Raw genomic sequence first — 13717 nt, forward strand, 5'->3', positions numbered from 1 at the left:
ATTGTTAACAGAAGCGGCTTTATTTTTGAGTGGTGCAAGTGGGTCCCGATCAAGTGCAACGTTCTCGTTTGGAGAGCGGGTTTAAACGGTATTGCTACTCGTGATGCTTTGCGTCGAAGGGGTATCGGAGCCGGTATTGATCTTTGTCCGCTTTGCAGTACGGAGGCGGAGTCCGTGGAGCACCTCTTTACCTCTTGCGTCACCGCGGTGGTCCTGTGGCAAAAGGTTAGTTCTTGGTGTCGTATCCCGCCGATTTTTGCTTTTTCATTCAAGGACCTTATGGATATTCACAAAGGGAGGGCTATTGACTCGAAAAGAAGGCACATTATTCAAGGCATTATTATGATCTCCTGTTGGTGTCTTTGGTTGGCTAGGAATAACGCGGTTTTTGCGGACATGGAAGTGATAGTGGATAACGTCTTTAGTGAGGTTCGGTCGTTAGGTTTCTTATGGTTTAAATATAGATCTAAAGGTAGCTCCATTGTTTGGTCGGATTGGTGTAAATTTGTAAATATGTAAGGTTTTGTTGTTTGGCCCTCCCAGTCTTCGGGTTTGGGTTGTTTTAATGAAATTTTCTTTTCAAAAAAAAAAAATCATCATTCAATAATGAGTTTTCTTTCTTGTTAAACAATTCTTAGTTTTACGTTAAAATTTGATTAGAAGGTCTAACCCTTATGAAGATATTAACATTGTTTTTTTTAACAATAAACTTCATTAAAAACACGCCAACTCAAAACCGAGCGGCAACACAACCACAATCACATACTTACAAATTTACATCAAGAATCCCAAGAAACGTTCCTACCCTTACATCTATTCTTATACCAAAGGTACCCTACCGACATGATTTCACTTAAGATATCGTCAACATTTACGACTTTACCAGTGAAGATAAGGTTGTTCCTAACTTTCCAAATGCTCCAACAAGCTAAAATGACGATGTCGTGGTACACAATCTTTGCATTACCTTTCGGACCACAGTGATTATGAGCCTCGAGAACGTATCTGAACGAGAAGGTGATAAGGAACGGAGTCTTACACGTTATTAACCTTCTGCTGGATGACTGTGACAACGCTAGAAGCTGTGAACAGATATTAAGATTGTTGGTTATTTAATATATCAGAACTTATAAGTCAAAGCATTCACATCCCTTCCTTCAATTTTACTCTACAATTTCACTAAAGCCAACTATATTATCTCTCTCATTTCAGTTAAATAATATTTTTCTTTTATACTCTTATCATTACATTTTCTCTTTTCTCCCCTCACAACCACTTTCAAAATATATTGAAAAATTATAGAGAGTGAACAGTGTCTTCTCAAATTTACAGATAAACAGTAATATTTTATCTCTTCTCTACTCACAACCACTTTCAACCAGCTACAGTGGCGGAACTAGAATAAATATTCAGGGGTATCCCAAATTTTTTTACGATACATTTATAGAACAAAATTTTTTTTACCTGCATTACGGGGCGGGGCGGGGCCGATCCTGAAAATTCAAGTGCCCTGGGTGAGCCAAAAAAAAGCCCTTAGACCATGTGTAGTGGTTAAAAAAAATAATGTCTCCACCATGGGGCATTATCCGACACGTGGCAGTCCAGTCAGCATGGGGCGTTATTGCAAAAGTGGCGTAGTGGGAATAATGCCCAATAATCCCTTTTAGGCGTTTTTTTATAAAAAAAAGCAAGCTAGTTTCTCATTGGCCAGTCAAACCCAGTCAACCCATCACAATCTCTTTTAGGCGTGGTTTTAAAAACGCCAAGCCAATTTTTTTTTTTCAAAAAAACTGCCCCATAACGGCCTATGTAATGGGGGGGGGGGGCATTTTTTTGGATTTTTTTCAAAAATAATGCCCCACTACGGGTGGTCTTACCGAATTAAATTTTATAAACTAGTTTTTTTTAAGTTATTAGTATTTAGGTTAACGAATCAATATTGAGCATATCATATTTGGGCTAGGCTTTATGAATTAATATTGGCAATAAGTTTTTAGATATTAGGGGGGTGTTTGGGGTTGAGTTTTGAAAATAGATTATGCGTTTTGAATAATCAGAATCAGATAATTAGCTGTAACAAAACGTGTTGCAGAAAGATAGTGTTTGGATTTGATTATGTTGTTTGATATCATAATAATCAGATAATCAACATTGTTTGGATTTGATTATGTTGTTTGATATCAGAATAATCAGATAATCAACTATTTGAGTGTTTGGCAAGTATATATATTTTAAAAAAATAAATAAGTGAAAACTTAAAAAATTAGTTTTTGGATTATCACGTTTTCCTGCAGCAAGGGGTGACCTACTTATGGATTATCACGTTTTGAACTCTACAAAACGTAAAAAATCACTTTTTATTAATTTTTTACCAAACACTCAAAATAGATTTTTTGCGATTTCAAAACACAATAATCAAATAATAAGGTTGAAAACGCAATCCCAAACACCCCCTAGATTGGGCTAGGCTTATTTTTAATTTTTAGATCGAAATTAAACAGTTTAAGAACTCAAGAAGAAAAGAAATAAAGAATACTCACAATCACAATTAGCACAACAATCTAATACACTATTGGGTTATTATTTGGTTATTTGGGCTAATTACTATTGGGCTATCATTTGTTTTTTTGGGCTAATATAATCAGTATTATTTGGGCTTGATTTCAGTTTGTAAATTTTTTTTCAGGGGTGTCCTAGTACTTGTTGAGGGGTGTCCTTAGTATAAAAATTGAAAAAAAAAAAATTTTACACTACCGGAAAAAAGTTGAGCCGTAGCCCGTGCTACGCCTCAACCTACATTAGGTCCGCCCCTGACCAGCTACAATCACTTTTCATAATATAAAAAGCTCTCTCATAGAATTTAGGGGACGAATTGTGAATGCTCTCTTGTTAGAACAAGTTTATGATGATATTGTCGTAACTTCTTTTATCAGATGGAGGTTTAAATGCTAGTCATTTTATATAATAACAGAAAACTCAAAAAAAAAAAAAAAAAAAAAAAAAAAAAAAACCTTGTAAATTGACAAAATCGACATCTAAGGGCCCATTTGGTTACATTTTTTAAAGGAATTGGAATTCATAAGGGGAATTGGAATTAATTCCAATAGAATTTTGTATTGTGTTTGGTTCATAAAGAGTTACTAGTGGGAAACCCGCGCGTTGCGGCGGAGTCGACAATACGAGGCGGGAACATAATTCAAACATTAAAAAGGCAAAGAATCATATGTTCCCTACTGAAGTTTTCTTATTGTAATGTACATACATCATTTGTAAGCTAAAACTGTATTGAACAAATATGCATGTTAAAAAAAGTCAAAGTTGAAAGAGTTGGCCTTTTTGTATTATTGAAAGTGCATCAGTACTCTTGCATTCACCATGGCTGTAGTTTCCACATGTCCCTTGAGGAGTTCCAAAGCTAGCAAACTTGATTGAAGATATGACTTGATTAGGATGAGGGCACTCAAGCGAAACGCTCGGCTTTGACTTTGACTTATCTTGACTCCATGCTTCCATTGGGAGCGGGTGAGATTCGGAAACTTGCAAACAGACTAAAACGTTCCCGCTTGATTTCAACCATGATCTCGGTACATGGTACCTACAAGATTAATCCGATCGTTAAAAAGTTTTGAACTTTATGAAGTACGTTGTATAAAGATTTCACTTATAACTTTTGTGATGGTTCTCCGCAATTCTTGAGGCATTTTGTTGGGCTATACGACCCTTTGTAACTACATTCCGAGCAACCGGTAGTTGGAGCAATATATGTAGGCCAATAACGTCTGATGCTTTGACCGTTAACCCACGCCTCGCCTTTCCCCATTCCCGTGAAGTCTATTGCAATTGGTATATCACCCGAAGGAGCAACGAAATTCGTCTATTCCAACATACTTTAATGTTAGACATATAGAATTCATGTCGATGTTTGACTTTTCGGTTTGACTTTGATATTACCTTGTACCAAGTCAAAGGTTGACTTTTAGGCGACCCCGAGAACCAAAGTGTTGAAGCACCAGTGTGCAGGCCTAGTGATTTGCGTCTGAGCGACTTACCACCAATAGGGCTGTAAACGAGCCGAGCCGAACCGAACCAAGGTGGGCTCAGACCCGGCTCGTTTAGAAATTGAATCGAGACCAGCCGGCTCATTTTTCTTAACGAGCTGGAAAGTTGGGCTCGGGCTCGGCTCCTCAAAAGCTCGAGCCGGCTCGTTTGTTTAAAAAAAAGTTTATATTTTTGTATTTTTACACACAAAACCAAAAAACAATAAATAAAACATTATTTAGGCTAATGGAATATTAATTTTGGGCAAACTATATATAAAACGAACAAGAAAAGCTTCTATGTTACTTACATTAATATTTTTTTAAATCAAGATTACTAATTAGAAATATAGCTTAACGATCTATTTCTTTTGATAAAAAATAACCATCTTACTAATTAAACAATTTTTTAAATATATTAGAATATACACGCACGCACACATATAATTTGAGGTTTAATTTAAACAAGCCAAACGAACGAGCCAACGAGCCAAATAACGAGCGAGCCACGAATCGAACCTACCTTGGCTCGGGCTCAGCTCGTTTATAAACCGAGCCGAGCCCAGCCAACTCGTTTAAAACCAAGCTAACTTCGAATCGAGCTTTTTTCAAGCGAACTTCGAGCGAATCTCGAGCCACAGGCTTTTTGAACGGCCCTAACCACCAAGGCTTTCATAGGTTGTCCAGGCGTCTAATAATGTAGTTACGCATAAAAATCATACATGTGTGTTATGTTGGGTATCATGCTTGGTTTAATATAAAGCAAGACGCTCCAAAGCGTTTTGGTTCCAAACGCTTTAGCAGTTACCACTTTATATATAGCATAAAAAAGCGGTTACAGTTATAACAGAATTTTCTAATTTTATAAAACATTACCGACCTGACAGCTACTGTAGCCTTGAACTTTAGATTCAATCAGGTTATACACCTGCAACCTGAAAGCAAACAAGTTGAAGAAAATCAACAAAAAAATCAACAAAAAAATGTTGTATGATACCGTTGTTCGTACAGTACCCGTGATCAGGGGGCAAATGGTATCGGTTGGCAGTACCGAATTTCTCGAACTAAAATAAATTTCAACATCAATTCAGTACAGAGATTTTTCGTTTTCTGTACAGGCTAGTGCCGATTTTTACCTTTATGTATCGATACCGAACAGGACCGTACCAGAAAAAATAATAAAAAGTTGTCATGTGGCAGCCAATGAATAGTGCAATAAACCAAACACTATTCATTAGCTTGGTTTATTAATATTATATATTAATATATAGATAATTCAGTACGGATATTTGTCGTTTTCTATACAGGATGGTGCCGATTTTTATCTTTATATACCGTTACCGAACATGACCGTACCAGAAAAAAATAATAAAAAAAGTTGCCACGTGGCAGCCAATAAATAGTGCAATAAACCAAACACTATTCATTAGCTTGGTTTATTAATATATAGATAGATAACTAGAAAAGTACCCGCCGGGTACACAGTATTTTTTACATGAGTTCTTTTTTACTACAATCACATATACAAAAACGGTGGCCCTAAATTTGACATATGAGCATTTAATATGTTAGAGCGATAAATATCCCGAATGAGAAACTTACAGCATATCCTACAGTTGTTGACGGTGTTGTGGGTCTTGAAGCATTTGATCTTTAAAATAAAGGATAAAAATATTTGTATCAAAGAATGTATTGTGTGAGACACTTACTTTTAAAAGAGGTGGGGTTCCTCATCTCTTCTGGAAGATAGCTGGCAAAAACAAAACTACAACTTATAAGAATTTAGGTCTTCAATAATCAGTTTACCTTGATAAAAAAATTACGGTTATAAAGGTGGGGTAAATAAGAGCAAGCCCAAACACCCCATAAGTTTTGTTGCAACTTTTGGCTAAGTAAAATCAGATAACCATGGGCAAAATGCAAATGTAAAACTTAATCCAAACACCCCGTAATTGCTTTAACTTACGGATAGACCATCTTAAATACAGTTGGATCATCCAACACCTTCTCCAGTGCTTCAACCATCACACCATTACTTTTTGCATATGTCCCAAAATTAAATTAGCTTCTTACTTCAAGTATCACAATAATAATGCACAACTTCTATCACAATAATAATGCACAACTTCTGCTTCTACTTAAAAATGCACCAAATAAACACATATCAATGTTTTAGGCTCTTAATCTTTAAACATATTTCAATGATTACTTAAGAGTAAAAATAAACTATAACATTGATTAAAAAAAGTATGTATTACAATTCTAGTTACATAATCTAACAACGATTAACTTATTATGTAACATATGTGAATTACAAGATATACTTTATACTTTTAAAAATAATAGTTGGTAGTTTTAGAGTACATTGGAGATGTACCAACCTAAAAGTTACATAACATCATGTTGAAATACACATCAAAGACTCGAAGAGGTCCTTACCTGCTTCAATAAGTAAGGTAACTCCAAAGCTTTGTCTGGAATCTCGTTGGAGCCCTGTCTGCTGCTGCTGGCTGTCCTGGCCTAATAGAATATTATTAAGTTAATATTGTAATTATTGTATTGATTACGTTTCCACATATACGAGATCCTGATTGATCTCACTTGTATTACTTATACCGGTTATTGTGAATGGAGAAGGCAACCTTGATAACAATCTATTCTTACATGGTATCAAGAGTCTTTACCTAATTCGCTTCTCCCCCCACCTATCACCGCCGGCCCTACCTTTCTGCCGTTGCGTCTCCTCCCTTCTCCTTCACAGCCCACCCACGGACAACGTAACCCCTCCCTCGACTCCCAAACCTTCGGCCGACACCACCAAAATCCACCCCGCCTCCACTGTCACTAATATCAAAAACCTAATCCCCATCCTTCTTGACATGGAAACTGGCCAATACTCCTCGTGGTCAGAACTTTTCCGTATTCAATGTCGAGCATTCAAAGTTATCGATCACCTTAAACCTAAACTTGAGGCCTCCTCTTCAACATCCGAAAAACCTCCTGTTGATGAAGAGTGTGATAGACTTGATGCCATTGTTTTACAATGGATGTATAGTACTATCTCAAATGACCTCCTCAACACCATTATACGCCCCGAAAACACTGCCCATGATGCCTGGTCCACATTGGAAGGCCTGTTTCAGGACAATAAGAACGCGCGTGCGACCCATCTGATGCAGAAATTCACCACAACTCGTCTTGACGGCTTCCCTAACATGTCTGCGTATTGTCAGGCCATCAAGTCTCTCGCTGATCAACTAGCCAATGTCGGTGCACCTCTGGATAACAAACGCCTCGTCCTACACCTTCTCGCTGGTCTCACCGATCAGTACGAAGGCATCTCCACTATCTTGCAACAAAAAGATCCTACGCCGACATTCTATGAGGCCCGTTCTCAACTACGTTTGATTGAGAGTCAGAAAGACGAAAAAGCATTGTATGCCGCAACCGTTGCCAACCAGGCTCTTCACACTACCACCGACAAGCTGTCGCCGCCCTCTCAACCATCTCAGCCGTCTTCACAGCATGCTTACCCACCTGACTTCAATACAGCCGTCTCCCGAGGCCGTGGCCGCTCACGAGGACGTGGTCGCGGCAGGTCATCCGGGTCACGGGGTTGCGGACACACCTACGGCTCCTGGACATCACCAACCACCTACACTTGGACCCCTAATACACCGCCCCATGGTTTCACTGGGCTGCTCCACCACCGTGTCCGTAACCAACCGCCAACGCTCTTCCCAACCACAACTCGGGTCAAGGCATTCTCGGTCCACGTCCCCATCAGGGACATCAGGCGACTTACTCTCCAACTAACATTCAACAAGTTCTATACACTATGTCCCTGAACCCTCCGGATTATCAACATGGCGTCATGGATACTTGAGCCGCCGTCAGTATGGATCCCAATTCAGGTAATTTCGGTACTATTTTTAATAACGTCATGAATGAAAATATTATCGTTGGTGATGGCAAAACCATCCCGGCACTTTGACATGGACCTCAGACCTTTCCACCACCTTATCCGCCCTTTGTCCTAAACCGTGTTCTTTATGCTCCCAACCTTATACGAAAACTTATTTCTGTTCGTCAATTCACTAAAGATAATTATGTTTCGGTTGAATTTGACCCGTTTGGTTTTCTTGTGAAGGACTACAAGACTCGGATTCCTATAATCCGATGCGACAGCAGCGGTGATCTCTACACCTTCTCCAAGGATTTTCATTGTTTCTCTACCTCTACCACTGCTGCTCAGTCCTCCAGTCTATGGCACCAACGGCTTGGCCACCCTGGCCCTTCCCTTCTTCAGTCTTTGAAAAATTCGAACTCAATTGTTTTTAAGAATTTTAATAAACATGTTTGTGAACCTTGTGTGTTTGGCAAGAGCACTAAGCTCCCGTTTTATTCGTCTACAAATACTACTTTACAACCTTTTGACATAGTGCATAGTGATGTGTGGACCTCGCCGGTTCTCAGCTCGGGAGGTCATCGTTATTACGTGTTATTTTTAGATGATTACACGAATTTCTTATGGACATTCCCGCTATCTAACAAATCACAAGTATTTACCACCTTTGAATCGTTTACCAAACTTGCCAACACCCAATTTCAACGAACTATTAAAACCTTTCAATGCGATAACGGAAAAGAATATGTTAACACGTCATTCAAACAATTTTTTGATAAACATGGCATCCTTTTCCGCCTCTCTTGTCCATACACCTCGTCACAAAATGGGAAAGCGGAACGAAAAATCTGCTCCATTAACAATATCATACGTACTCTTCTCGCCCAATCCTCTCTCCCCACAAACTTTTGGCACCATGCTCTCGACACATCTACTTACCTAATCAACATCACTCCCTCCAAAACCCACAACTTTCACACACCCACCCGCCTTTTATATCACCAAACTCCCACATATGACCATTTACGCGTCTTCGGATGCTTATGCTACCCTCTTAAACCATCCACCACTACCCATAAGCTTCAACATCGTTCCTACCCATGCGTTTTTATTGGATACCCCACCTCACATCGTGGATATAAATGTTATAACATCCACTCGAAAACCATTACTATTTCTCGCCACGTTCTTTTCGATGAATCAGTTTTTCCCTTTAGCACCCTCCTTCCTTCCTCACCCCCACCTCCTATAACCTTCTTACTGATCCCCTCCCATCTCACCTATGGCCCCATCTCTCCTTCCCTCCAACCCAACCCTCACAACCCAACAGCTCCCCCTCTTCGGCCCACATTCCCTCGGCCCATCCCCCTTCTCACGCACCAGCCCAACCACCCCCTTCAACGCCGGCCCACATTCACTCGGCCCATTTTCCTTCACCGCCTGACACACACTCCACCCCACCTGCCCCATCTCCGACCACATCTCCCACCAGCCCAAACAGCCCGCCCCAACCACCTGTCACCCTCTCTCCCCTCCGTCGGTTCCCACCTCAACTGTTCCTCTTTCCCCTCCTCCTTCTACACAATCGGCCTCCACCATTCCGCCGGGTCCTACACGCACTATGCGAACCCGGTTGATGGATGGGATCGTCAAGCCAAAACAAATTTTCGACCTAAACACAACCACCATCGTTCCCGTGCCTAAAAATCCTTCCCAGGCCCTGTCCATACCGGAATGGCGTAATGCCATAACCAACGAGTTTCATGCTCTTATTAATAATAATACTTGGGAATTGGTTCCACGTCAGCCTAATATGAATATCATCCGTAGCATGTGGCTGCTCAAACATAAATTCAAGTCCGACGGCACCTTGGAACGATATAAGGCTAGACTCGTATGCGATGGGAGATCGCAACAGATTGGAATAGATTGTGGGGAAACTTTCAGTCCAGTGGTCAAACCGGGCACTATTCAAACAGTACCGACTATTGCTCTGTCAAAGTCTTTGCCGGTTCACCAACTGGACGTCACCAATGCATTTCTTCATGGTACACTCATGAAACGGTATATATGCACCAGCCGATGGGTTTTTGTGACACACAATTTCCAGACTATGTGTGCCGCTTGAAGAAGTCTCTTTACGGGTTAAAACAGGCCCCTCGGGCCTGGTATCAACGCTTTACCGACTACGTTCTTACCTTGGGCTTCGTTCAAAGCGGTTGTGATGCATCACTGTTCATTCTTCACACCAGTGGCAGCACAGCTTACCTTTTACTATATGTTGATGACATCATTCTGGTCACTTCCTCTACCGCTCTTCGGGTCCAGCTTATGCATCACCTGTCTGCTGAGTTTGCAATGAAGGATCTGGGCATCTTAAGCTACTTTCTCGGCATCTCTGTCACCCGTCACCGTGACACCATGTTCCTATCTCAGCAAACATACGCCGCGGACATTATTGAACGTGCGGGTATGTCCTCTTGTAAGCCCGCCGCCACCCCTGTGGACACAAAATCCAAACTCAGTGCATTTTCGGGTTCCAACTTCGACAACCCGACGCTCTACCGAAGTCTCGCTGGGGCGCTACAGTATCTTACCTTTACTCGTCCCGACATCAGTTACGCCGTTCAGCAGGTTTGCATGCATATGCATGCTCCAAAAACAGATCATTGGAATGCTCTGAAACGCGTTATTCGGTATATTCAAGGTACTCTCTCATTCGGCCTCACACTCACATCCGCTAAAGACCCAACCATCCTTGCTTATACAGATGCGGACTGGGCCGGGTGCTCGGACACTCGCCGTTCCACGAGCGGTTATTGTATTTATTTCGGGGATAATCTGGTTTCTTGGTCTTCCAAACGTCAACCTACCATCTCTCGATCCAGTGCAGAGGCCGAATACCGGGGTGTTGCAAATGTCGTTGCTGAAATCTGCTGGCTCCGCAATCTTCTTTTAGAGCTTCATCGTCCACTATCCAAAGCTACTCTCGTCTATTGTGACAATGTTAGTGCCATCTATCTCTCCAATAACCCCGTTCAACATCAGCGAACGAAGCACATTGAGCTCGACATCCATTTCGTCCGCGAACAAGTTCAGCGAGGACAAGTTCGCGTTCTTCACGTCCCCTCTCGTTACAAGGTTGCAGACATCTTCACCAAAGGGTTACCACGCGTTCTGTTTGAAGATTTTCGTTCCAGTCTCAGCATAGGATCACCTCCCGCTTCGACTGCTGGGGTGTAATAGAATATTATTAAGTTAATATTGTAATTATTGTATTGATTACGTTTCCACATATACGAGATCCTGATTGATCTCACTTGTATTACTTATACCGGTTATTGTGAATGGAGAAGGCAACCTTGATAACAATCTATTCTTACATGGCCGTTGTTGGTATGGTCTAGTGGACCTCGGAGACTGCTGCATTTGCTGCTCCACGAACCTGTTTGAAATCGTCATTAGAAGATATGTTGTTGATTAATAATACATAGGGTTTTCATTATTCTAAGGACATAGTAGGGTTTTATTTATATATAAAAGAACATATATAGTTCATTAATAATTTATACGTAGGTTTTCATTATATATACGGAAGAAATGGTATATTATACATTTATACATTTGGCATTCACCAACGGGTCGTTGGATTTCAGTTTCTCTGCATTGTTGTGATCCAGTGCCAAAGGGCCTGTCACGGAATGAGATATCGATATTGCTCTCCGTAACGGTGGTGATGATGGTTCCGATTTCACATCGTCTTGATTGAAGGTTGCATACGTTAGGGAGGATCTGAGCCTTCTGCTTCAACCGTTGGGCCTGCTGCGAATGGAGGAAGGGTATGGACTGCGGTCCCTGTTTTTGTATTTGCTGTTGGGCTTCTCGGAACACCTGCTTCACTGCCTCACATTGGCACTGCTCTTCAGTGTTTTGGAGCTGTTGGCATACAAAGTGGTGAAGAGAGCATGTGTAATATATAAAGTACCACCATATTGCTATTATACAATAACATAAAGCACATACAACTCATTAAACACATGTTACAACTCTCATTGCACAAGAATGTTGAAAATTAAAGTATTATATAATTATATAATATATAATATAATTGGAGTCACCAATGGGTTGATGGTCCATTGACAAAGTCAAAGACTTTAAATACCTTGGGAGAATGAGGTCTTGGGTTCAAGTCCCACAGACGACATGAATAAACGAAATTTGCCGTTAAAAAAAAAAAGATAATTGCAGTCTTATTTTATTTTTAGAATAGATAATAATATATTGATAATTGCAGTCTTATTTTATTTTTATTTTTGGACTTTCAATAAAAACCAAAGGGAACTAACCCAGCAAGGAGTTGGGGAAGCCCAAACAACAAACAAAAAGGAACTGAAAGAAAAACTACAGAGACAATTGCAAACATAAAACCTTAAGCTAAACATAAACTATGCCTCCTCAAGAAACTTCCAGCTCGAACCCACCCTGCAGCCCAGGCCCTCCATTCAGAAATAGTCGTCTTCGTGTGGTTTTTGGCAGTCTTACTAATCACACGGATATTTGAATTTTGAAATGAGTAAACAAATTAATAAAATATTTAATAGTCATTTAGAACTTAATTAATAAGGGTGAAGGGGGTGCACCCCTAATTAGGTGAGTGAAATTTTTTTTTAACCCAATCATACGTTGCCATGTCATTTCCCCTCTATAACTCCCCTCTTGTCCAAAAACGTACGGGGTGCACCCCTCTTAGGGGAGTTGTTTTTTTATTAAAAAAAAAAAAAAAAAAAAAAAACAAAAAACTGATTGGTTGATACAAGCATGGGGCCCACCATCTCTCTTTCTCTTGTTCGGTGACTGATCCACCCAACCACCTCACCGAAATGGATACCGCGTCAATGGCGGTGCACTACCGCTCGGCAAAACCAGTCCCCGAAATCGTTTGCCGCTTACGCCCCGTTCCCCCTAAGATTTATAAAAAGTAAAAGCTAATGATTTAATTTAGTTATAATGAATTTACAAAAAGGCATAATGATTCATAAATAAATTGCATTGGAGGGACATGTAGTATCACTTTCCAATATTTGCTTTTTGGCTTTTCTATTTCCCTTAATAAAAGTTTTACTCCTACTACTACTTTATGACAGATCATGGCCTAATCATACCTACATCAATCTTTAAAGTAACAATTTAATATATTTGTAAAAGTTAAAGTCTTTAATCTAAAAATTTATAAAGATGGGAAAGTTTTTTTTACAATACTGATGAAAATTAAGGTTTCTTACATCTCTCTTGTCTGTTTTAACACCCATCACACCTATATGCTGTGTTAAAACCTTAACACATCATATAGGTACAAGGTCAATGAGCAGATATTGACGTTGTCATTCTTTTCCTGTCGGTCGTACCTATACGCTGCGTTATGACTTTAACGCAGCGTATAGGCGTTTGTAGTTGAAAAGTTGTAGTGTTGAGTTGTTGTTTGGGTGAGTATGGATGTTTTTGGTTCAAAAGTTGTAGAATTTGATTTTAGTTTTTAAAAAATATATATATTTTTAAAAGTTGACTTATTATGTTATTGTTTTATAATTTTTAACCGATTTTATTGTTCCGTTGGTTCTATATTATTTATTATTTTAACAATTTAGAAAACTCTATTTTTTATTAAATAACACAAACATGTTTAATTAAAATATCGTACAATATGTTGCGAAAGAACCGAAAAGATTACAAACAATCCAAACAAACATTGTATAAATAAAAGATCAACTTATAA

At 39.6% G+C, this 13717-nt stretch overlaps 3 protein-coding genes across 3 annotated transcripts; 2 read left to right on the forward strand and 1 right to left on the reverse strand.

Moving 5' to 3' along the window:
- The first annotated feature begins 6916 nt into the window (after positions 1-6916).
- On the forward strand, positions 6917-7885 carry LOC110876982. The gene has a single exon (XM_022125140.1). It carries the CDS (start codon positions 6917-6919, stop codon positions 7883-7885), a length of 969 nt encoding a protein of 322 aa, XP_021980832.1.
- A 1955-nt stretch (positions 7886-9840) lies between these two features.
- LOC110876984 (uncharacterized mitochondrial protein AtMg00810-like) lies at positions 9841-11187 on the forward strand. The gene has a single exon (XM_022125141.1). It carries the CDS (start codon positions 9841-9843, stop codon positions 11185-11187), a length of 1347 nt encoding a protein of 448 aa, XP_021980833.1.
- A 39-nt stretch (positions 11188-11226) lies between these two features.
- On the reverse strand, positions 11227-12081 carry LOC110876985 (2S seed storage protein-like). The gene is made up of 3 exons (XM_035977177.1): positions 12063-12081; positions 11567-11939; positions 11227-11389 (listed from the first exon to the last, which is right to left on the reverse strand). The coding sequence occupies exons 1-3, from the start codon at positions 12079-12081 to the stop codon at positions 11227-11229; spliced, it is 555 nt and encodes a 184-aa protein (XP_035833070.1).
- Between the last annotated feature and the right edge of the window lie 1636 nt (positions 12082-13717).

This window comes from Helianthus annuus, chromosome 9 (genome assembly GCF_002127325.2).
Source record: "Helianthus annuus cultivar XRQ/B chromosome 9, HanXRQr2.0-SUNRISE, whole genome shotgun sequence".
NCBI classification, from domain to species: domain Eukaryota; kingdom Viridiplantae; phylum Streptophyta; class Magnoliopsida; order Asterales; family Asteraceae; genus Helianthus; species Helianthus annuus.